The following is a 24,781-nucleotide window of genomic DNA, read 5'->3' on the forward strand; positions in this document are numbered from 1 at the left end:
GGCTTGTGCATTCCCACTCTTCAGCACAAATGCCCTGTGGAGTGGTCAGCATGGTAATGGGAAGGCAAAGCAGGGCAGTCTTTGCCTTCCAAGTGGATTATCACCTCTGGGTGGGGACTGCTGGCAACAGCGAGGTATGGGAAAGAAGGCTCCAACTGTGTTGTTCTTTAAGGCCTTTCTTCTGGTGAGGCTGTGACCCGGTACTAGTCCAAGCCAGTAAAAAGAGCCAATAACAGTGAACTGAGCAGGCAGAGTTGAAGGCCCCTGTGCTGTAGATCAGTCGCCAGACTGCAGAGGTCTGAGATACTGTGACATTTACACATGCGCGGATGTCTTTGCAGGTGTACCCCCTGTCTGGACCAGTGGAAGGTGGCACTAGAATCACCATCACTGGCTCAAACCTCGGGCAGAAACATCAAGACATTGCAGAAACTGTCACTGTTGCAGGAATTCCCTGTGCCGTAGATGCTCAAGAGTATGAGATCTCTAGCAGGTAGAGTATCTGTGAAGCCTCCTCCCAGAGGCGGGCGCTGGCTTTTCCCTTGGCTGCTGACCCAGCCTGAGATGTCTTTGCCTTTGCTGTAGCAGGTGTTGAGCCTTGCCCATTCCCCAGGAAGTGCCCTGAGTAAGGTCTCTGAGTAGTTGCTCAGGCAGTGACCTTAGAGGAATAAGGTTGTGTACGAGGCGACAGCCGAACAGCGATGCTGTATTCTGACCATGCTGCCCATACAGGGCCTGCAGTCCAGCCAGGTCAGGGAGTCATGGGCTCAGAGCCCTGCAGTTCATGGATGTCTCTCCCAACCACAGGGTGATTTCAATAGAGCAAAGGACATGGCTTGTGCAAGTGTCACTGATAGGGAAATATCCTGACCATGTTAACACAGGGTGAGATGGGAACACATGGTAGGAGACACAGTCAGTGCCTCAGTCTTCACTTGCCAGCCAGACTTCCACTGCCAGGAACAAACCCAATGAAAAGACCTTCTCGACCAGGGACAGGTGAGGGAGTCCTGGTGGGCCCTCTGCCACCCTTCTGGTCACCAGCAGTGCCTGGCAGGTCACACAATGCTTGTAAAAGTAATGGCAAAGAGAGGGATGTGAAGCAGGAAGACCTGTCCTGCTGAATCCAGCTCATGTCAGAGATAGAGAACTGCATAGCTGGTGTGTCTGGCCAGGACAGAACCATATAAGAAGGCAATAATTAAGTGTCAGGAGGTGTGACTTGGGGGACCAAGGAGAAAGGGATATCTGTGTATTTGGCCTGTGGCAGGGCAGGTAGGTGGGAGCCTTGGACAAGGAAGGGAGAGGAGCCAAACAACCAGCAGGAGAAGAAGAGAGCAATTGTGAGTAGTCTCTTGCCAGAGCTGTCACAAATGTGTTTTTCCATTCTGTGGTAGCAATAGTTGTAGCACCCTTCCCTCTAGGAGCCAGGTAAGATCCTGCTGGGAATGGCCTGCTGTGTTGAGCACTGTTGTCCTGTCTGTGTGCTTTGTTTGTCTGGATCCATCTGCTTTCTGTTTGCATCCTAGAATTAGAGCATAATTTTCCTGGGGTTAGCACTGTCTGTGTTCTGTATCTATAAATCACCTGGCATCACAGCAGCTTGGCTTGGACTGCACTGCCTGAGTTCAAATTCCTGAGCCTCTTTAGTTGAGGGGATATAGCTGTGAACCTGGAACCCACTCCTGAGCAAGGCCCAGACAAAATTAATCTCATGCTGTGCAGGAAGGCTGGGAAGTCTCCTGCAGAGTAGCTGTTCTGTTAGCAAATTAGTGCTATAACATGGGATTCCTTGCTGCTCTTTCCTTAGTTTAACTTGACTTTTCACCTTGTTAGCATCTCCCACATTAAATTATGTCTGGAAAAAGGGCTGGGAAGAATGGTTGGTGCAGATCAGGGGATCTGGCTGGTTCTAGAGGCCACTGGCTGAAGACCAGTGCCAGCTGAACCCACAGTCTTGAGTCTTCTCCTGTATCAGACACAGCACTGATCTGTGCACTGACCACTGCTGGCCTGGGGTCCCTCCAGATGTGACTGATTTTGATCAGCTCTGGACAGTGGCAGAGTTCTTGGACTCTTCATGCATCTGTATTACAGTGGGTGTCATCCTATCTGTCCCAGAAAGAACAATCTTAGATAGGATGGGCTTGTTTGGAACTGGCCCTTGCTTTTTTCTGCTGCACCTAATCCATCTTTTAGAGGTGTTTCTTGGTGTTTGGTTGTATATTCTGAGCATGAGATAAGGCTGGAAGAAGGGAGCAGTGATTGCTGGATGGTTTGAGGACATGATGTGATGGATGCAGCTCACCTGCTTTTCCCTGGTGTGACACTGTTCTTGGATTGTCCTGCAGTATCGTGTGTGTCACTGGCGGGAGCTGGACAGAGAGATTTGGGCATATTGTGGTGGAAGTGCCCGGAGGAGGACGAGGCGTTTCTGGGCATGTTTTCACCTATCAGGTAACATAACTGTAATACCTCCCCCGTTTTTCAAGTATCCCTGCTAAATGGCTGTTTGCTGCGTGAACTTATGGGACTCTACCAGGCACTTCTGGTGTGGTGTGTTGGGATTTTTTTTTTGTTTTGTTTTTGTTCTTCTCCCATTCCCTCTTTAGATTATAAGAACAGTATAATACTAATACTAAAGATCCTGTAGTCTAGTGATTTTATAGTTGTTTTTTTTTTACAATGGTAACTATCAAATGCATAAAGAAAGAGGAAAAATACAGGGTATCTTTTCAGTTTGAAGATTTATTTTTTTTATTGATGGCCTAACATGTTACTAAGACTTCTGACTTTCCTTTTGTTAATTTGCAAATGGTTGTTTGAACATACTTTTAGCTTCTGACCTTCAGCAGCTAGTGGCAGTAAGTCCAGAGTTCCTGTACATTGTATGGAGAAATGTTTCCTATTATTTTTAAACATGTTTCTGTTAACTTTTTGATATCTTAAATGCAGCAACTATGAAATAATATTTAAGCAATTTTTAGGTACAATTACTCCTTTTTCGTCCTTGCTGCATAACTTACAAATTATGTATCTAGTTGCTTGTCTCCCTCTCCCATAGGAAGGGGAGAGAGATGCAAAAAATTATTGGGCTCTTCCATTTTTGGCTCTGTGGAACCATATATATATACTGAATTATGCTATTGCTCTTCTCTTGATTTTGGTTCTGTTATCACCATTTTGAGGCACTGATGAGAAGTGCAAAAGGAATTTTTACTGTGACATATAAATGTTTTTTTCTTACCTCACTTCCCAGTAATTCCTACCACTTGGTGTGTTTTTGTTGAGATCTGTGCTTACAGCTGGTAGGGTTGTACAGGTACACAAAAGCACTCTTGAATAAGCAGGAACTACTTGGAGACTCACAACTTTGTACATTTGGTTGGCTTTTTTTTCTGTAGTCTCCTTGTTCCTTCTCACTTCATGGATCTTGGTTTTTATTTATCAGCAGTGAGTTACTTGTGCCACCCTGCCTGGCTTCTCTAAATTTTGCTATATCTCCTGTTACTCTGAATAATTTATCAAATTTCATTTCCCCTTTCCAGGTCACCTACAAGTATATTTAACAGCACAGGTCTCGACACAAATTCTCAGGGCTCCCTGCTGGTAATCTCCTCATCTGCTAGACAAACAGACAATTTATTTGCTACCTTGTTTTTCCTAACCTGAGTTATTAATCCAATTACTGATCTGAACAATCCCTTTGAACTGTTAATCCTAGGGTTTGTGTGTGAGGCTCACAGCTCTGCTGGTTGCAGCATCCATCTGCCTTTGGCAGTCTGTGGAAAGGTCCCGAATTCCTGGGTCTTGCTGGTGTGATTGATCCCTCCTCTGTTATCTCTGCTCTGTAAGGTAGCTGCTGGAGCCTAGCTGAGGTCTGCCTGTGATTGGGAACTGTAGCTTCTACTTCCAGGGCATTGGAGGTCACTGAATATATTCTGCTGTTTCCTTTTCTTGTCTTGTCTTTTGAGGTCTTGTCACTCACTTCTTTTTTTTTCCTTCCCTCTTCTAGAACCCAGAGCTGAAATCCATTGTTCCAACTCAGGGCCCCAAAGCAGGAGGAACCTGCCTTACCCTTCTGGGCTCAAAGCTGCTGACTGGGCATCCTAATGAGATCAGTGTCCTGCTTGGAGACCTCCCTTGCCAAATGTAAGATCAGCCCCTGCCCATGTGCTGGCTGTGCACTGTCCTGAGTCCTTCCCAGAGCCCCACAGGGTGTGGTGCTGCCTGGCTCAGCCCTTAGCACAAGCAGTTGGAGTTCTGCTCTCCTCTGTGTTCCAGGGGATCCTCCCTTTGCGGGTCATGGCAGCAACATTGACCATCTTAGATTCCTGCCCACATCCCTTGGACATGAGCAGTGCTACACACCTCTGTTCTGCATGTCTCTTGGCAGGGCTGTACCCCATCCTGACACTCTGCTTTTGCTGATGGGAAGCTGCAGTTGGCTCCTGCAGCCTGACCCTAAGGGCTGCTTGTTCTCTTGCACCCTGGAACATGTACCCCTGACTCACCTCACTGCTGGTGAGAAGGGGCACATGCCTGGGTAGTTGTGTCCAGTCTCTTCAATCTGGACAGTGACTATACCTGCTTTTTGTCCATACGCTGCTGCCTGACAAGTGCTCAGCAGTTATTCCTTGCTTAGATAAGGCACAAGAGCTTTCAGCAGAGGTTTGTAGACTGTCTGCAAAAAGAAAGGCATGGTACTGTAAAATCTGTCTCTGCAGTGGCTGTGTTAATCCCTTGTTCTCTCTTCTGTCTCTCCAAGCCTCTCTGAGATGACGGAGGATCAGCTGGCGTGCCAGACGAGTCCCAGCAATGTGTCCGCAGAACTCCCAGTCACCATCAAATATGGGGACCAAGAGCGGAGACTGGAAGGATCCCTCTTCAGATATACTCTGGATCCCAACATCACTTTTGCAGAGCCACCTAAAAGCTTCCTCAGGTAGAAAGACTTGAATGCTCCTTCCCTGGGGCTGTTTGCAGAGGCAGGTACTCCAGCACCTTCCCCAGGCAGGTACTCCAGCACCAGCAGCCTCTGTCTGTTGAGTTGCACTTTAGGGTAAAGCCAGGCTTGTGGGAAAAAGCATAAGCAGAAGGGTGGCAGCATGGGCAAAATGGAGCTAATGAATAACAGGTGGGTGAAATCAGCTACTTTTCTCTTTCAGTGGAGGGAGAGTGCTCAGAGTTCATGGATACAACTTAGATGTTGTACAGAAACCGAAGATCCGAGTTACAGTTTCTCCGTCTGAACGCCGGCGCCGAGGAGCAGGAAGATGGCGCAGAATCATCCCAGACTCGGAGTGCCCTGAGGATTCTCTGTGCAGCATCCAGCAGGTAGCATGGCAAAGTGCTCAGTGGGGATGTGGGTGCACACAGGTTGATGTGTCTGCCTCTGGACAGGTGGACTTTCTGTCCATAGGGCTTTTTTTCCCCCCTAGTTGCTGTTACCTGCATGGATCGTATCAACAGTCTTGGCCGAGTGAAATTTTTCTCTGCCAGGCTGAGAGGTTAAGCACTTTCACAAACCTTTCCATGGATTGGGTCTGCTTCTGCTTAGAGATGTGCAGGATTGTGACGTGGGACAGAAATAGCAGGGCAGCAGTGTGGAGATAAAGGAATCTACAACTGAGTCAGAGAGCTTGTGTGGCTCAGTGTGTCTGTGCTCCAGACTCTTCCTTTTGCATAGTTCAGCCCATCCCTGTAGTCTCTGGGCTCTCTTTCAGTCTGAGATACAAAACCAGGCAGAGTTCAGTGACATTACCAATGCCACCAATATTTTCTACTCTCCTGCTGCCAGTCTGCTGAGTTGGGTCACCAAAGAGGTATTGATGTGGTCACCAAGGTCACAGAGCATGCAGCAGAATTTTGCAGAGGTAGAGGGTGTTTGGCAGCCCAAGTACAAGAAGGATTTGTATTACTAGTGCACATGATGGAGGGCTTCCTTTACACAAACTGAGAGAATGTGCTTCTGATGCATGTGGATAAATAACAGGTGGTTTTACCAGTGTTCTTGGGAAAGCATTGTGGCTGTAGGGCAGAAAAAAACCAGACTAATACTTTCACCAAATGAATAAAATGTATCCAGCCGGGCAAGGGAACACTTTCACAGAAGCATTCAGACTGGGAAGTCAGCCTTGCATTGAAGGTGTTTGGTCCCATTCTGTCAGAGCAGGGAGATCTAAAGCAGGTCTCTCTCCAAAATTTGCTGCCAGGGGGATATCAGAGCTGATTCCCAGCACTGAGACCTTCCAACAAAACCAGTGCTATGAAAACCTTCCTTAGAGGAACATGGGGAATTCCTCAGATCTTGGATTTTTCCCTCTACAGTTAAGCAGAGTTCCTCTGGCATTGTTCCAGATGAGAGGAATGCAGACTGGCCCCAGATTGCTCAGAATGAGAAGTATTGCCAAGCTGCAGGAGAAGCACTGGTGTTCCACTACTGACACTTTTTTTGCCTTCTGCATTTAGTTTGAAGAGCCATGTCTTGTTAACTCCTCCTACCTGATCCTGTGCAAAACTCCAGCCATTAACCTGCTGTTGAGGAGTGTCCGTATCAAACTGGAATTTATTCTGGATAATCTGAGCTTTGATTTCAACTCACTGCATCCCATGCCCTTCTCTTATGAAGTCAATCCTGTCCTAAAACCACTGAATGCTGAGGATCCTGCCAAACCATACCGTCACAAACCAGGAAGTGTCATCTCTGTGGAGGTAACACAAAAACTAGCTGGAATTAATGTTTATTGTATGGAGTTGTTTCCAAGCTGAGTGTTTCAAATTGGTGTCATGCAGTATCCAGGGTTTTTAAGGCATTTGTCATGGTTACAGCCTGTCACAGCACATCTGCTTTGGCCTGTGAGAAATGGTACTTAAGAGGAAGGAAAAGAGTGCATCAAAAAAGCCTCCTGAGCCCATAAAACATTGTTAAGGGCTTCATAGGGCTTGTGGAAACTTTTGTGCTTTTTTATTTTTAATTCTAGTAAACTATTTGTATATAAGATGTTAGTACTAAATTATCCGCACATCCTATTCTCAGCTGCTGGCTTTTTTGTACCTACTTCAGATTCCTCTAGAAGTAACTTAAGAGTAAAAGAATCTTGCCAGTAGGGAAGACCTTACTAGGTGCAGGCTGGAAAATCACTCTTTAAATATGACATGGAAGTGCAGAGTGGCTGATGTTTTTATTGTACATGTGGAAAAAAAAATCTCTGAGTTTTCTTTTGTATGGAAAGGTGCTTTCTAGTCCAACATTCATTAAGAAAACTAATGGCTACAGCTGGAGATGCATTTTCTCCACTTGCTCTTTTTTTGCACAAGTAAAAACTGTGAGGACGTACAAGTCTAGAAATGTCTAGACTGCTGCCATTGGGGTTGAATGCATGTTGGAGAAGTAGGGCAGTTTGAGAAGACTGAAAAAGAACTTCCAAAGAGCAAGGAGGTTGATCTGCCATCCTGTTGGAATACGCTGACAGAGCTGTGGGTTTAGAAAGCATTGGAACATAAGAATGTAATTAACATTGGTTAGCATGGTTTTATTAAAAAAAGAAGAAATCTTAAGCCCCCAAAATTAAAGCAGATAAGAGCAGTAGCAAGGCATTGATTGATTCACCTGGGTGTATGGGTTAACTGACATGAGACTATCTTTTTAAATATATACACAGAGGGAAGAGTTGAGCTTAGCTGTGCTGTGGCTGAAGAGCCTTAAGAGGACAGGCTATTTATAACTGTACTTATGCAGCATGCTACGGGTCCTAAAGCTGTAATCTAAATTGTATGCAAGTGAATTTTTTAGCTTACAAAATTAACTCCTGCGGCCAATTCAGATGTGAGCCTAATCAGAGAAGAAAAAAAGCTGCTTTCATCCCACAGTAGTGGTTTTCTCTGTCTTCTCTGGAGCCATGGAAATACAGAGTTGTTTTTTCCCCTGTTTTGATGTGCTGTTCCACGTCCGTTGCAGGGGGAAAATCTAGATCTGGCTATTTCCAAGGATGAAGTTATGGCTATGATTGGGGAAGGAATCTGTGTGGTGAAGACTCTAACAAGGAATCATCTCTACTGTGAGCCCCCCTCCGAGCAGCCAGCTCCGCGGCACCGCACGAAGCGGGAGGGCACGGACTTGCTCCCAGAGTTCACGGTAGGGAATCAGCAGCACTGCAAGAAATCCTGTTGTTTCTTGAAGCCCAAGCAGGAAGTGGGAGTGTGATGGGAATTGAGGAAAGGTAGAAGCCCTGGTGAAGGACAGGGGGGGTGGCAAGGAGCTGCTCTTGTTCTCAACGCTAATCTTACGTGCCAAATGTTCCCTGAAAGCAAACACTATAGCTGGGTTCAGTTGTGCTGTGGGACAGCTTTGCTGTGGAGCTGTGTGCCACCTGTGCCCATTCTGGAGAAGCCCTGTGACTTTGTATTTCCTTCCTGCACTGATCTTACATCGTGTCACACGCTTTCTTATAGGTACAGATGGGAAACCTGAACTTCCTCCTGGGCCGAGTGCAGTACGACACGGAGAGCCAGCTCACCTTCCCGCTGGAGGCACAGATTGGTTTGGGTGTTGGTGCCTCCTTTGTGGCTCTGATTGTTCTGGTCATCGTCTTCATATACAGGTAAGAAACTCTGGCATTGTGTAAGTTCCTCACAACATTTTTCAGTGAATGTGACCAAGCGTGTACATCTTGGGCCTAAACAAGGTCTTAGTTCTCTTTATTTTGTGCCAAATTCTGAGCCCCTGGTGGTGTTGGCTGTGGGAGGCACCAGGCACCTGTTGGGCACAGCCTGCAGCGTGGTTTATTCAGAGCCCACGCCTAACGGGTGCTCCAAGAGACACATCTAGTTTATGGAACACTGTTTGGCATCCTGCAAAGATGATGTTCGGTAGAAATTGCCTCAGCACCAACTGCCCTGGAGCCTTTGGCAGCAACACAACAGTTGGCAAGGACAGTCCCTGGGTCAGTGCCACTGGGAACAATTCTGCTTCTTATTGCAGAAGGAAGAGCAAACAGGCTCTGAGGGATTACAAGAAAGTTCAAATCCAGCTGGAAAATCTGGAAACAAGTGTTCGGGACAGATGCAAAAAGGAATTCACAGGTCAGTCACTGAGCTCCTAGGTTCTTGCAGCTTCAGGGAAGCTTAAGGAACCACTCAGCCCTACCTCTCTTCCCGTTCCTGTGTACTTGTCTGCGTAACTCAGGGCAGGCAATACCTGCACTAGTGCACTGAAACATATAGCAAAATTCTTCTCTATTTTTTATTTAAATCAGGGCACAGTGATCTATACAAACCCCTCTCATTCTCCAGTTCATCCTCCAGACTCAGATAAAGAGCTAAAGGTCAAGGCAGCACTCTTGAAGAGATCTTAATGACAGCTACTAGCCCAGTCTCTTGCAGCCCATGTTCTGGGCCTGCAAACCTTGTACTTGGGCTGCTTACAGCTGTGGGAAACCTGGGGCTCTGAAGCTCTGCAGATGACTCCAGCTGTAATCCCAACTAATGTGGGAAGCAGTGAGGAGCAGGAAGTCTAATACTCTCTACTGTAGGTTAGGGCTGTAACCACAGATGTGTGCTGAACAGTGGCTTCCTCGTTATGAAACTGGGAGCCAGCCCTTGATTGGAACTTTCCTCATGCATTTTCTCCCGCTGCCTACTCTAGTTTTAAATGTTCTAGCAATGAGACCCCCATGTGCCTCTTCCTGACAGGAAACATCCTTCCTCTTTCTCAGTCCCATCCTGCTGGCCCCGGTTCCTGCACTCACCTCATGCTCTGCACCACCAGTTTTGTGATCCTGTCAGTTGTGTCAACCTCATGGGCGTTTCCTTTCCCTCAGACCTGATGACTGAGATGATGGACCTCACAAGTGACCTTGTGGGCACAGGGATCCCCTTCCTGGACTACAAGTCCTATGCAGAACGCATTTTCTTCCCGGGCCATCGTGAGTCACCGCTGCAAAGGGACCTGGACATCCCTGAGTGCCGGCGGCAAACAGTGGAGCAGGGCTTGGTCCAGCTCTCCAACCTGCTCAACAGCAAGCTTTTCCTCACCAAGGTAATGTCCCTCTCTCTGCTTGCAGCCTTCTCTGGCACCAGGGCCACGTCACTGCCAGCAGAAAGTGGGCAGTGTCTATAAAGGTTCATTCCTCAGTAGCTCCCTGCAGCACCACTTCTTCCAAGAGCCAGCAGCTGTAACTGCCTTGTTTTCAGCAGATTCACACACTGGCTTATCTCTCTCCCCACCAGTTCATCCACACTCTGGAAATCCAGCGCACTTTCTCTCCGAGAGACCGGGCCTATGTGGCATCACTGCTCACGGTGTCACTGCATGGGAAGCTGGAGTACTTCACTGACATCCTCAAAACGCTCCTGAATGACCTTGTGGAGCAGTACGTGGCCAAGAACCCCAAGCTGATGCTGCGGAGGTGAGTGAGCCAGCCATGGCTGCCAGCTACCCGAGGGGACAGAGCCTTTCTGTCCAGCTCTGAAACCCCCATGAGTAGGACAACATCGTGGCATGGGCTGCAGCTGTGAGACCATACATTGAATGGGAGGAAACTGTAACAATGACACCCCTCTCTCCAGGCAGGGAATAGAGCAAGAAAGGTGTAGAAAGAGTAGGAAGCTGGCGTTGCCTGCTCCAAATCCTTCTTCTTTTGAAGTTGCTGTATACCAGCTCTTCCTTGTGTTCAGGTACTAGGGCTCTGCCAAGTCTGCTGATCCCACTTTGTTGTTTAGAGGTCCCTGGGTTCACGGTCAAGCCATATTTGGAAGCTAAACTGAGATATCTCCCATGTTCAGATCCCCATTAGCCCCTTGTCTGGTCCATCCTGAAAAAATTTCCCTTGTTTGGGAACTACCAGGGGCTTTCCTCTGTCTCCTGCTTCTTGTCTCTCCTCTTCTGTCATTTGGTGCCTCCTTCAGGCTGAAAAGAGCTTTCAATAAGTGATGTCAAAAGCATTAACCTTACTGGTCTCTAACGTCTTTTTTTTTTCTCTCCCTTCACCCTGTATCATTATTTAGTGTGCTCTTTTCTCAAAGGGAGGAATCTTTATCTCCAAATCTCCCCTTGCTCTGCACCATATTCCTCTGACCAACCTGATGCTCTCTTTCAGGACAGAAACGGTGGTAGAGAAGCTGTTAACCAACTGGATGTCCATCTGCCTGTACGCCTTTGTGAGGGTGAGCTCTTTGTCCCGTTGTGGTGTAGAGGGGCCAACAGAGGGCAGGCAGCCACAGCTTTGCTTTGTGCCTCACTCAGCTGAAGCAGTGCCAGAGTCACTCTGTATTTCAGGGTGAGGAATAAGAGAGCTGGGCTGTTCACTGGGAACAGGGATGCTTAAAACAGCATTAATAGCACTCATTGTTTCCAGGATGTCTCTCCAGGTCATGGAGGGCTCAGTGCAGCTCCTTTTTTTGAAACACACTGGCCATAGGCTGGTCTGTGCATGGAGAGGACAGATGCTGGTTTAATTCCTTTCCTTGGAGAGGGGGTGGCACTCAGATGAGTGACACAGAGGCAGAGCAGTGCTTTGGTTGTGTGCATCTCCCTGGTAGCTGACGCTTGCCCTGTGCACGAAGCAGGAGCTGTTGCCACAGGCTCTGTCTTTGCTTGCTGTGGCTCAGCTGCTGTATCCTCAGTCTTGATCCCCCTCTGCTTGGTGTCCATATTTCCAAGCTGTTGGGCTCTGCTGGGAGGAGCAAGCTGAATTCTCTCCTTCCTTTCCATTGCCAGGATTCTGTTGGGGAGCCCCTTTACATGCTGTTTCGAGGAATCAAGCACCAGGTGGACAAAGGGCCAGTTGACTGGGTGACAGGGAAAGCCAAATATACCCTGAATGACAACCGCCTTCTGAGAGAGGACCTGGAGTACCGGACTCTGGTAAGTACCAGATCTTCTGTCCTCTCTGGTATGACAGGGCTGAATGTCTCTGCTCCCATTACAGAGGTGGAAGTGCAGCATCCTGATGCTGTCTCCTGGGAGCCAGGTTTGTCCCGGCAGCACAGGTCCACAGTTGAGCAAGAGCTCTGCTAAATCCGGTGCTTTTGCCCTAGGCTGATAGGAACCTTCATCACAGTAATCTGATGTATGTGCTGTGCTCTGTGTCTGGAAATAAGGGGATGGCACTTTGAAGCTCCTCCGCAATGCTGTTGAACTGGCTTCCAGCTCTTGACACAAGACTGAGAACAGGGTGTTTAACATTTGTAATGTTTTCTTTTCTGAAGCTCCCAGTGAAAGGACGAGCTGTTAACTTGACTGAATGCCAACCATCAAAGGTGTAAATGTGCCAGATATAATCTTATCAGCTGAGTAGCTGTGACCTTTTCTTCCACAGACCTTAAATGCTTTGACACAAGCAGGAGTTGGTGCAGGAGGGGCAGAAGACTCCCAAGGGATTTCTGCAAAAGTGCTGGACTGTGATACCATAACACAGGTGAAGGAGAAAATCCTAGATCAGATCTACAAAGGGACACCATACTGCCACCGGCCAGACCCAGACACCCTGGACCTCGGTGAGCAGAACTCTTTGGTGCCAAAAATCAGTGAGGAAGTGAAGGAGTGGTGGTTGGGTATCTGTGCACAGTGATGTTTGTTGTTCTCTGCTGGCTGTCCAGAGCCATTGACCAAGGATCTCGTGCTCTGGCTGGATCCAACAGGGCATGATGCAGGAAAGGGGCTGTAACAGCAAGAAGCAGGAGTTGGAAGGAGGCAGTTGGGTTCAGCCCGTTGCATTTCATGGTGTTCTTTGCCAGACTCAGACCATAGCAATAGCTTGGGCAAGGAGATATATAAAAAAAGTACAGAAAATGTGTGGGAGAGGAGGTGGATTTGAATGCAGTGCAAAGATGCTGTGGTCAGAGACTGGCTCTTCCTGGCAGTGAAGTCAATGACAGCCTCTCAGTAATCTGTCAGCAAGGGTTTTGCCCACAGTACTTAATGAATGGTAGAACTTACATTGGGAGGGAAACCACTGTTTTCCATCTTCTTCATTCTTTGCTGTTGCTGAATAGTGGTGACATTTAGAAATGAGAAGGTACTGAGGAAATAGTAGCTGATAAGAACTATGGGTGCATATTTGTCATTTGAACCACCTGCTTGAAGAGTCACAGTCTGACAGAATTTGTAGGAACTTGACAGGTGGAACCTGGGAGGCCATGAGGCCGCCTGTCCCTGTGCTCAGAGAGAGACTGTCCTGTGACTGCAGGACAGCATTGTTGCAGGCACTTGCTCAGGTTATGTTGTCTGTGAAATAGCATGGGTAAAGGTTGATGAGAATCAGAGGGTGTGTAATGAGGTCAGCCAGATTGAAGCAGATGATGCCTCGAATTAACACTTAATCTGTTCATTTTCTGTGTTTCGGTGGCTGTAGAGTGGAGATCAGGGCTGGCAGGTCATCTGATACTGTCCGATGAGGATGTGACATCTGTTGTTCAAGGGACTTGGAAACGTCTGAACACTCTTCAGCATTACAAGGTCAGAACTCAGTCTGCAATTGCCTTCTCTCTCTTCTCATCTTCCATCACTGTCATGCTCTATTTGTGGCTCTGGCTCCTGGTGGGTCGCTGTCAAAAGGCTGGACCTTTCTTGCAGCATCGTATTCAAATTAGGTTAGTGCTGTGGCCTGCACTCTGACTTAAGCAAGCGCAGCCCTGTCCTTAAGCTGTGCCTGAGATGTGGGCAGGTGTGGAGCTTGGAAGGAGATGCACAAGTTCACGCCTGGTGGCTGCTGCAGTGATGTGCTGGATCTGTTCATGTTCCAGTCCAGATCAGTTAGCAGGTGATGACGCACTGCCCTGCAAAGTAGCTTCTAGGAAAGGAAAGAGGGAGTTTTTTAATTACCTTGCACCAACGTGTCATATGTTGCACCAATATGTCATACTTTGGTGCAACATGTTCTAGATGTGAGTAACCTCAGTCCCTGAGTATTATCTTCATTGTACTTTGCAAGTCAGTTTTTTAATTGGTACAGAAAAGATTTTCTCACCATCAGGAAAGACAGTGATGGTGCTCCAAAATTCCTCTTTCTGTCCCTTTTTCTAGTAATGGTATGGTCTGTTTTGGTCGACAAGCACTTGCCTGCTTGTAGAGGAACACATGCCATTTGTTGAAAGTCATTGTTTTGCTTGTGTGCAGGTGCCTGATGGAGCAACAGTAGCACTGGTCCCACGCCTGACAAAGCACATCCATAGGGAGAATCAGGATTACATCCCAGGAGAGAGTGAGTTTGATGTCTTGTTCTCATGAAATGATTTTTGAGCACTTACTATTTAGTGGGATAAGTCTCCTGCCATAGCCCCAGCTTTATGCTGTTATAGAAGGCTGACACATGCTTTGGACCCTCATAGGATTGTCAGGAAATGTGAGAGCTTGGGCAGGTGAGATGAGAGAAAAGCAGAAAACTGTGAGAGCAGAGGAAAGCTGGTCTGGGTGTGGAAATGCAGGACAAGCACAATTCTCTAATTCTGACTCACCAGGGCTTACTCTAGTCTGCAACTTGTAGAAATCTTAATATCCTCAGGTGCTCAGCATGGGCTGGGGATGGTGATGGGGTACCAGGCAGTTCCCTTACTGCCTGGCAGAGTAAACAGCTCCATGGATACTCCTGTGGCATGAGGGACAATAGCCACAGTCTACAGCTTAAGAGATTCAAATTGGTTGTGGAAAAAAAACTTCAACAAACCCTGAAACAGACCATTGGAGTGGTGGGAGATCTCTGTCTGGGGAAGTTTCCAAGACCTTGAAGATTTTGGGTGGAGAAAGGCAACCTTCTAGTTGCTAGTGCTAGCAGTGGTTGTACTCTGTGCAGAAAGTTGGATAGAGGCCTCCAGAGGTTTCTTCCCGTTTGTGTTTGTCGTACTGGGAAATCTTGCTTCCTTGGGGCTCACCTGGCTAAGCTCCATTGTGAGAGAACCCACACTGATCTGTAAATAATTGGTTGGTTTAGAAACACCAATGCTGGAGGATGCAGATGAAGGTGGGATCAAACTTTGGCACCTCGTAAAACCAACAGAAGAGCCAGAGCTTCCCAAGCATCGGCGTGGGAGCTTAAGAGATCGGGAGCGAGCCAAGGCCATCCCGGAGATCTATCTGACACGTCTACTCTCAATGAAGGTGAGAAGAAGCACAGACTGTGTTGTGCTTGGGATCTTGCCTCCCTTCGTATCCCCTGGCAGAGATTGCAGGGATGTGTATGAGGATGAAGCAGCCCCCTCTACCTGCAGTGGCTCTGAGTACATCTGACTTCCTTCCATGTTTTGCTTTGCTCATGAACTTCTCCCTGCCCTCTCTTCCACAAACCACTGGGGCCTCCTTTCTCCTTTGCTGCTGCTCCCTGCAGTGAGTCTGAGGTACCTTTGAATGGGTGAGGGGAGGTCACTGAGCAGAAGAGGGTGACCTCTCATTTGTGTGAGACTTGGGTTCTCCACTCTCCTCTGTTCTGACTCTGTCCTGCTTGGTTCTCCACAGGGCACTTTGCAGAAGTTTGTGGATGACTTGTTCCAGGTGATCCTCAGTACCAACCGCCCTGTCCCTCTGGCAGTCAAATACTTCTTTGACCTGTTGGATGAGCAGGCCATACACTATGGGATTTCAGACCCTGAAACCATCCATATCTGGAAGACAAACAGGTAGGGTGCTCCTGAGGGCCCCAGAGGAGGCACCGCTAATTTGCCTGAAGCTGATCACTTGCAAAGTGACAGCCACCTACCTCTGCCTGATGAGGAGGAGCAAAAGAGAGTGCAGGGCAGAAGAGCATTGGGGTAAAGAGCTGGTTTTGCTGGGAGAACAAAGCTGAAAGATGCAGTAACACACAGAACATCTTTTGGCACTGTAGTTGCTACCTTTGTTGATGCCCTGTTGCACTTCTGTCTGCAGCCTGCCCCTGCGGTTCTGGATCAACATCATCAAGAATCCCCAGTTTGTCTTTGATGTGCAGACATCGGATAATGTGGATGCTGTGCTGCTGGTCATTGCACAGACCTTCATGGACTCCTGTACAATAGCTGACCATAAGTTAGGGCGGGTGAGTACAGAGGGAGAAGGGAGCACGGTAGGCACAGAGAGTTGAGCAGTGCTGCTCCAGGAAGGCAATAATGGTTATGTTGCATCATGGAAACAACAAGCCAGGCTCATTCTTGCTTCCATGTGCCACTGGAGAATAATGGGGACTCCTGGGAAGAGAGGAGGGAGGAGCTGGTTTTGTTTATCAACAAGAAGTTGTTGAGGAGTGCTCTTTATTTGCAGCTTAGAGCTACTTGGGGGACAGAGCTGAACTCTAGTTGGCTTTGGCAGACAGTGGGGGTCACAGGGTGCAGCTTGGGACATTCAGGGTGGCCATGAGAAAAACTTTCTACCACCGCTACTCACCCTGTGCCTATAGTGGAACAGTCCTGCACAGGTCACCAGAGATGGGATGGGTGGATCTCTGGGGCATGTCAGGCATCGGCTATGCAAAGCCATAGCCAATGTGATCTCATACTGGTGATCACCCAGCTCCAAGTTCGAAGGCTGGACTAGGGATCCCAGACACATCTCACCAACACATCTCAGGGTTCCTCAGGCTGCATTATTAGAAGAGAGCCTGCTATTTGAAGTGCCTCTCCATGCAGAGGACAAAAAATTCCTGATCCTGAACAAATGACAGAAAATAGTGATGGTGTTACCTGCTGAGATTAGCTCACAGCATGATGAAGGAGTTTTTCATAATCAATTCTGGTTTTGGATGTTCAAGGACTCTCCGATCAATAAGCTGCTTTATGCCCGGGACATTCCTCGCTACAAGCAGATGGTGGAAAGGTAAGTGATGGATGTGAGGAGTCGTAGTTTGAGCAGTGAGAAGGAGGAACCACGCACTAACTGCCTGTGTACCACTGTCTAGGTATTATGCGGACATTCGTCAGACCATCTCTGCCAGTGACCAGGAGATGAACTCTGCCCTGGCTGAGCTATCACGGGTAAATAAAATTATTTCAGAAGTCATCTGGCCTCTCACCTGTGCATCTAAGAGAGAGTTATTAATGCAAGGATGAGAGATATTCCAGTTGAGTGTACATTTCTGCTCAGACCTACTGACTGTTCCCAGTGGCTGCTCTGCACCACAGGGAATGCAAGGGCCCCTGAAGAGAAAAGTGTGGTCAAGGGTTCAGGGCAAGGAGTACATATGATTTTTCCTTTGCTAGGATCTGCTGGTGAGTTCCCTTTCTTGTTGCTTTGTGCAATGGGCACATTTCCTAACGAGTTGTGAGGACACAGAATTTAGACGAACAATTGTTAGGTGTCTCACAGTTTTGTCTCATTTCCTCTCTTATACACAGAATTACTCAGGTGACCTCAATTCCCTGGTGGCTCTACATGAATTGTACAAATACATCAATAAGTACTATGACCAGGTGAGTGCGTGTTTTCAGCAGGTATGAACATGCCCTTCTCCTTTTACCATCCAAACAAAAAACCTACAAAACAATTAACAATTAAGAGCAGCCAAACTATTACAACACTGTGTATTGTTTCATTGGCATGTGTAACTCATGTAATGAGTAACACTTATCATTTCAATCATCACTTAGCACTTTATCAATTGTTATCAAAGAGAGACGGAGGAAATCACCAAAAAGAACTTATCTCTAACTTGGAGGCTGTTGGGATTTCATGTACGCTTTTTTTTTTGTCTCCAATACTCAAAAATGCTACTTCAAAATGAAATGCAGTTAGTTCAGATTAATTTACTGAAGACTTAATTTTCAGGTGAGAAGTTTAGCGTTCTTTTTGCCCTGTGATGTTTATAAGTCATTAGAATGAATCTAGAATACCTATTCTGTGTTTATTTTGAGATTAATTACTACATACCTACTCTGGACTTGAGCACGCTGAATTCCAGCTTGGGGCTCTCCACGGTGCATGGAATTGAGCTAGTTGAGTGTTTTGTGCTGGAGAAAGGCTGCCAGTGAGCTCTGTCTTGTTGCAGATCATTACTGCCTTGGAAGAAGACCCAACGGCACAGAAGATGCAGCTCGGATATAGACTGCAACAGATTGCAGCAGCTGTGGAGAATAAAGTCACAGATTTGTGACAGGCACAGACAGACTGCTCTCCCCTGGCTGAACGGGGACAGTGCTCATCCTAGTTTATACACAGGGTGTCCTGCTGCCATTGGAACCAGACTCTCCAAGGAACCTGCGGGTGACATGAGCAGGGATGGCCAAGGCAGTACAAAGTACAAGCGTCCTTGCATCTCAGAGAATATTTTTTTACAGTTTTTTTTTTCTTTTTAAAAGCAAAACAAAACAAAAAAGGACAAACTTTGTTTTTTCCCTGGCAGAGACTGTTGCGGGGCCACACAGGTCCTTCCTACAGGCGTTATGTGAATGTGCCAAGTTTCCAAACCACGTTGTTGAAGAGCCAGGTGACAACACTGAGCACTGTGTCTGTGGAGTCCATGGATGCCCTTGCCAGTGCTGGGACACTTCCTGCTGCACCTGCTCGCTTCAGTGGGGATCAGGAAGCTTTCCCTGGGCTGACTGCTGTGCTAACCTCTGTCCCCAGCTAGCAAGCACTTCTGTGGCATCCTACCTGAGAAACTCCTGACAGCAATGCCCCTGCTGGTTCCGGATGTTGGATGTGGGAAGGAGATGTCCAAAGGCGAAGGTTTCTTGCTCCCCAGTGCTCTGGTCTCTGACAGCTCATGCGTGGCACCTGCTTGGCTGTACCATGCTCACCAGCATGTGCGCTTGCCCAGGGGGCCACTGTAAATGAACAGCACCCCCTCACCCTTCCCCTCAGGACAAATTCAGCATGTGAGAGTTGCTGCCTGGCTTGCCTCGGTCTCCACTGACCCAACTTGGATCTGTCTTCCTGGTTCCTTGTGGTCAGAGGTTGCCCTGCTCTTTGGAAAAGCACAACAAATGCCTTGTGCCACTCCCCCTTCCTTCGGTGTCCAGCTGTTCTGCTGCTCTGAACTGGACTTGTAAATACCCTCAGAAAGTTAATGTATTTAAATGCTAAAGGAGAATGTTTAACTTTGTGGCTTTGAGACAAAGCTTTTCTTGGAGAAGTATCTCTGTGCACTTCTACTGACAAACGTCTGTCAGCACTGGAGCAGTTTTCTCCACTGCTTTGTCTGCAGGGATAACTCACAGGTGTCTCTGTTGTTGTACCAGCAGCTCGTTGTTCCCCATGGACCAGTTCCAGGCTCTCTGTGTGCTCTTCTGTTAGGCTTGCCTTACACCTTATTCTCAGCTCCACTTCCCAGACTCTCCTGTCATGGCACATACAAGAGTTATTTAGGGAGTTGTAAACTTCAAGGAGCCGTGAAGCACAACTGCATTGTTCCCAAGGAGGTGTCCTGCAAATGGGAATGATTCTTGTATGGAAGGAGAGGCTGGAGCAGGCGCAAGCACAGTTAGTTGGCAGCTGTCATGGGGCAGCTCCTCACTGCTCCTTCCTTAGTTCCTCCACTTTGTGAAGAGAGTCCTCTGCCCTTCTGGAAGCCAATCCCTATTTATAAGGGTGCCCTACTAATTCTCTTCCTCCTCTGCTGCTAATTCCACGCTGATGTCCTGTGTTCCTAGGGCAGGTAGACAGGTCTGACTCCTCTGTTACTTCCCTGAGGTGGTGATTGTGTGGGCCAGGAGATAGCAGAGCAAGCACAGGGCAGGATCATGTCCCTGCCTCTCTTTACATTGCATATAGCAGTAATTCCAGGCCTGTCCCATCAGCCCTGTGGCTTTGTGCAAGTGCTGTGCAGTTGCAAAACTGTTCTTGGAGCAGTATAAAACAGGCTGATGCTGGCCTCTCCCTACACAGCCAGCTCTCCTGTGACCCTCTCTCAGCAGTATTCCCAGGTACTCTGTGTGCTGAGTACGACCAACATCCCTGTGTCACCTTCTGCTGCCATCCTGCTGTACAGAGCAGTAGGGTAGCTGGCTGGCTGCTGCCAAGCAGAAAGGGGGATCAGAGCTTGCCTCTCTTCCTTGAGGTGATGACCAGCTTGAGTCTCACTCCTGCCTGACCACCCATTTCCACAAAATTTACAGGAACATAGCATCTCTAAAACCTTTGTCCTGACTAAATCTGGTTAAATTGGCCCCAGAAAAGCTGGGTGGAGGAAAGGATTGGAAAAAGCCAACACGATGCATGTAAAGCCCATTCCATTAGGAACTGCAGGAGGCGATTCCCTGGTTTGAGGCAGGTGCAGGTATAGTGGTGGAGTAGCGTCATCCCCTTGTGTGTTGGCGGATGGACTTTCTGCCCCAGGCAGCAAGACCTAGTTTTTGGCCTCTCCAGCTCACTGTCTGGCAGGAGCCACAGCTTCTCTGCTGGATTTCTGGCTCTGCAGACTGGTAATGTCTGCCCCTATTTTTGCAGAATTATCTCTGCGCTTTCCCAGAACAGGGTGGCTTGAGGCTTAATTCTCAATCCACCTCACGCTGGCATCCACATCCTCCTTGCTTCTCAGTAGTGCTTCTGGATGTTGGAAGTGATCTGCTTTCTCCCAGTGTATCTGTGAAAGTCTGCTTTTATTAGAGCAATAATAAAGAATTAAAAATAGAGTTAAACATAGGTGATTGACTTATTTAACATCTTCAGCTTGTCCTTGCATGGCTGGATAGGAGACACTGCCCGGCACAGGTGCAGTGAGGGTGGAAAGCTGGTAGTGCCCATCTCTTCCCATTCCATCTGTCCTTGGTGTTCTCGATACCAGCATCCTCCTCCCCTGCAGACATGCACTGAAGGCCCCTCGCTGGGATCAACTTGGGTGTTTAGGCATGGCCCCTCTTCTCTCCGTCCATGCCCCTCTCCTGTGGCAAAATCCATTACTACGACAGGGTTCTGTTGCATTTAAATTTGCACAAAACAGGTTTTATTATGAAATTCCCTATTGCAGGGAAGACTTATTTATTTATTCCTTGCGATCCTTCTAAGTTTTCTCCAGTCTCTGCCTGATTCCACAACCAGACACTCTGGAGATGAACGTTCCTGCTCAAGGACAAAGAATTCTCACTGGGTGTTCCTGTTTGACTACAGGTAGCAAGTTCTGTGGGCACCAGCAGAGAGAGCCCTGCCACCACAGCCGGTCCCCTCCTGCGGGATACGGGCACAGTGAGGGGATGTGGCTGCTCTGATGGGACCCTCAGAACAGGGATGAGTGGCAGGCATCCAGCTTTATTTAGTACTGCGGTCAGAGAGAGGAACTTGCTTCTGCCCTGGTCTGGGTGAAAGGCTGAGAGCTGATCAGTATTAAGATAAATCTCCGTTAGTGTATTTGAATGTCTCTCCTGTTGGCATGACGAAGCGTAGCTGGCACCCACGTGATGTAGATGTGAGAGCTCTTGCTTTCATCTATCTGGTGGCAAATTTAGGCTGTACCTGAAAGGTTTTGTGTGTTTGTAGAAATGATGGCTAATTTTTTTCTAAATGAAAATAGAGGGTTCTCGGATGCTGCTGCCTCGGTGGAATGCCGTTTCTTTTTCAGGGTGTGCCCCAGTTGCAGCCAGATGCTGCTTTTTTTTTGTGTGTGTGTGCCTTTCTTGTGGGGATGATTCTTTTGGTTTCCAGAACACCCAGGGCATTTGCTCTAATAGTCTTTTTCCCAGTCCTCTGTCCTGGTGACTCTGCCCTCTCCCAGCCTTGTGACTTGGTGTCTGTCTGTTAAGGTATGGCCTGACCTGCATTTATGCCCTGCCACACCTTGAGTTCTGCTCAGAGCACCCAAGGTACTGTCTTTCTCAAATTGGAATTAATAATTAATATAAAAAGCTTGAAAAAAATCTGAATTTTGTTACATAGTGTAATAACTGTTTGTAGATACTGTTCTGAGATGTAGGAATCTATTGGTGATATAAGAGGTTTTGTCTGTAAATAATCAGTTTAGAGTCCAAATGATTTTAATAAAGAGAATTCTTACACAATAATTCAATAAATTTTAATATACAACCTCTGTGTCATGCTTGTGTTGCATGATGATGCAATTACCCAGAATATATTTGCCTCTTTTTTCATCCCAAGTGGAAACCATGTACTCCTGAGCACCAGGACCTGGGAGCTGTGTGAGGAAAGCGGGGCCTTTCCATCCTGCCCCTTCCATAGGCTATGCTTCTTCAAGATAATCTTGTGCCACCTTCCACCTAGATCCTAGTGCTTCTGCAGTTTCCAGAGCTCAAATACCATCCCTGCCCACAGGAGGAGGCAGCCTCCCTGCACAGACACCCTGTTGGGCTGACACTGAGGGCACGTGGCAGCTCTGGCTGTGGTCTCCCACCGTGGGTAAGGGTCGCTGAAGCTACAGTTTATGTTGGTCACTGTTGTCCACCAGCATGAGGCAGAAACCAGTGTTCCTAAATTACCAAAACAACTTAATTCTAAATGAATTATACAATTCTTCCCAGACAGAAAGCTGGCTCCTGGCCCATCTATCCTCTTTTCTTCTTCCCCCCCCCCCCCCACTTCCTTTACTAGCAGAGTTTTGGATAGAGTCTGCCTCTCCCTCTCTTTTAGTCCCTCCTCTCTGTACTCTGCGTGTTCTTGTTGCCTTTTAGGGGTCACAAAGCACTTGTCCCCCCCGTGCTGCCCTGCACAGCTCAGTACCCAGCCTGGTGCAGCCTCTGCCCCCTCCCTTGGTATTTTTAGTGCGGGGGAAGGCAGGTGAGAGCAGAGGGGCACAGGCAGGGGGAGAACCGCTCTGGGAGGCCCCGGCCTGGGTTTGGCAGCCTGGAACTGCAGCAGAGCTACTGCGAGGCAGGGTTAACCCTTCGCTGCAGGGCTGAGGCTTGGTCTCTGCAGCCTCAGCCAGGAAACCTGAGCTGTGTGAGCCCAGGGCCCCAGCGAGGGGGAGGCCAGACCATGCCCAGCTCCGGTGTGAGGCTACAGCATGTGGCAGTGGGGGAAAAAAATGTGATTTTTACCGTGTGTGGCCTTTTCCTCCCCGGTGTTGCATGGTGCTGGGATGCTCGGGTTCCCCCAGGGCTGCAGGGAGGATGTTACTGCAGTTGCTCTTCTAGAGACAGGAATGGGGGAAGCGTGGGCTCTGTGGCCACCAGCACCATACTGTGATGGTGTTCAGCTGCATGTGGGCACTGCTGGGGAGGGTGAGGTGCCTCAGGTCTGGCAGTGTGGCACACAGGTGGGCTTGGGGAGCCTTGTCCCCTGTGCCAGGCACAGGCTGGGGATGGCTGTGTCAGGTAGATGGTGCTGCAGTAGCAAGTTCTGCCGACATACTATTGGGAGCAGCAGGAAGACTGAGGCAGCCCTATGGTTTCTGGGTCTGGGGATGGTGGAGCAGAGGGGGAGGATTTCTCTGTTTCCATCTCAGTAGAGCTGTGAATTTCCCGCTATAAATAGTTGCTGTGGAGACTCTGGATCCACAGCAAGCTGACAGACCTGCTGCCAGAGAGGCAGGGAGAGGCCAGCAGTAAAGTGAATCCACCGCAGCTGTCTGAGGTCTCCTGCTATCCCAAAGCCAAGGTTGTTCCCAGAAGCGGTGCTGTGATCCGATACCCTGCCCCGCTCCTCACCGCGTCCATCCAGCGATGCACAAGGGTTTGGTCTGCTCAAGGACACCCCTCCCGGGGCAGCACAGACTAAAAGGAGAGCAGGACCAGCTGCTAGCTCCAGAAGGAGCCAGATGACAAAGGGAGCGGCGTGCCCTGCCCTTGAGCTGCTGCACGGTGAGTCTGCGCAGGGCCCTGGGGCTCAGCGACCCGCGCACCGACAGGGCTGCTTGTACGTGTTGTGACTTGCAGGGATGCTGCGCCCAGCAAGGGCCTGTAGGTCTGTGTTGGGGCAGAAGATGAAGGTGTGTGTTTCTCTGGTGAACTCTGCCACTCTGGATGTCCAGGTGTCATAAGGCATGACCGGTATTGGGGAGCTCTGTGTGCCGTTCTGTGCAGCTCAGGTGGAGGTGTCCAGGCCAGAGGTGAAGCATCATCGCTCCCTGTCCATGGCTCTCACAAACCAGGCAGAACCAGTTTTTGGGCTGAAGTTCTCTGAGCTAGTCCAGGCCTGCAGCAATTCAGTGGGTTCTGCACAAAATAATTTGAATGACAAAAGCAAGATAAGTTGTATTTAACATAAAGGTGTCAAGCAATGAAGGACTTAGAGGCACCAATTGCCCTTTATCACAAAGCTTAGAAAAGTATGTTTCCCTCTCCTGTACCAAGTTGCACAGCACCACTCTTCATCCTTTGCCAGTACTCCCATCCAACTAGGGCAGATTGAGATAAAGCCTTGCATGCTTGAGAATGGACTTGTCTTCGCAGCAAGAAGGGCACCAGGGCCCAGTGAACTGGCCAAAAGGTCCATCAGCCCTAGTGCTAGGATGAGTCTTACACTGACTCTATCTCTGGGTCCTATTTTCTCGCTGAAGTCTCTCCTATTTACCATAACACTCCACCAAGGGAAGATGCTGTTGAACTGCCATCTCTCCAAGTTCATGAGTTTTCCTTTGACAGGTGAATAGTGAGTGGCATCATTAAATCTTTCCAACTATTCCCCAGCTCTCAGCTCAGCCCCTGCTGTCCTCGTGGCATGAGTGAAGAGGGCTTGGGCAGATAGTGATGGTGCAGGACCTTGCAAGGATACTGCTAGTCTGTTCACAAATATGGAAAATTTTGATTTCAGCTCTGTTTCATAGCCAAGATGTTATCAAGTATTTGCTGAGAAGAGGGGCTGTGCAGACATGCAGCATGCTGGAGGTTTATGCCTAAAAGAGGCTGATTCCAAACAGTGTAAATGCCAGGGTTAGAGGTGTAGAAATGTAAGGAGGGGGAGGCATTTTGAGCTTCTTTCAGACTTCTTTATGGC

General features: G+C 48.3%; 1 protein-coding gene across 6 annotated transcripts in view; it reads left to right on the forward strand.

The window, feature by feature from the left end:
* PLXNB1 (plexin B1) overlaps positions 1-21,920 on the forward strand; it is a 78,849-nt gene extending 56,929 nt beyond the window's left edge. For all 6 annotated transcript variants that reach the window (XM_027700607.1, XM_027700609.1, XM_027700610.1 and 3 more), the window contains 23 exons: positions 342-493; positions 2,352-2,457; positions 4,016-4,152; positions 4,769-4,945; positions 5,169-5,337; positions 6,472-6,714; positions 7,961-8,137; positions 8,455-8,603; positions 8,984-9,084; positions 9,822-10,039; positions 10,231-10,409; positions 11,100-11,166; positions 11,720-11,866; positions 12,321-12,498; positions 13,356-13,459; positions 14,120-14,204; positions 14,931-15,097; positions 15,452-15,612; positions 15,860-16,007; positions 16,716-16,780; positions 16,863-16,938; positions 17,299-17,373; positions 17,949-21,920. In XM_027700607.1, coding sequence (XP_027556408.1) covers positions 342-493; positions 2,352-2,457; positions 4,016-4,152; positions 4,769-4,945; positions 5,169-5,337; positions 6,472-6,714; positions 7,961-8,137; positions 8,455-8,603; positions 8,984-9,084; positions 9,822-10,039; positions 10,231-10,409; positions 11,100-11,166; positions 11,720-11,866; positions 12,321-12,498; positions 13,356-13,459; positions 14,120-14,204; positions 14,931-15,097; positions 15,452-15,612; positions 15,860-16,007; positions 16,716-16,780; positions 16,863-16,938; positions 17,299-17,373; positions 17,949-18,053 — 3,186 coding nt within the window. In that variant the 3' untranslated portion in view covers positions 18,054-21,920. The remainder of the gene's footprint in view (positions 1-341; positions 494-2,351; positions 2,458-4,015; positions 4,153-4,768; positions 4,946-5,168; positions 5,338-6,471; positions 6,715-7,960; positions 8,138-8,454; positions 8,604-8,983; positions 9,085-9,821; positions 10,040-10,230; positions 10,410-11,099; positions 11,167-11,719; positions 11,867-12,320; positions 12,499-13,355; positions 13,460-14,119; positions 14,205-14,930; positions 15,098-15,451; positions 15,613-15,859; positions 16,008-16,715; positions 16,781-16,862; positions 16,939-17,298; positions 17,374-17,948) is intronic.
* The last annotated feature ends 2,861 nt before the right edge of the window (positions 21,921-24,781 follow it).

Source organism: Neopelma chrysocephalum, unplaced genomic scaffold, assembly GCF_003984885.1.
Source record: "Neopelma chrysocephalum unplaced genomic scaffold, ASM398488v2 Primary Assembly neopelma1_147, whole genome shotgun sequence".
NCBI lineage: Eukaryota > Metazoa > Chordata > Aves > Passeriformes > Pipridae > Neopelma > Neopelma chrysocephalum.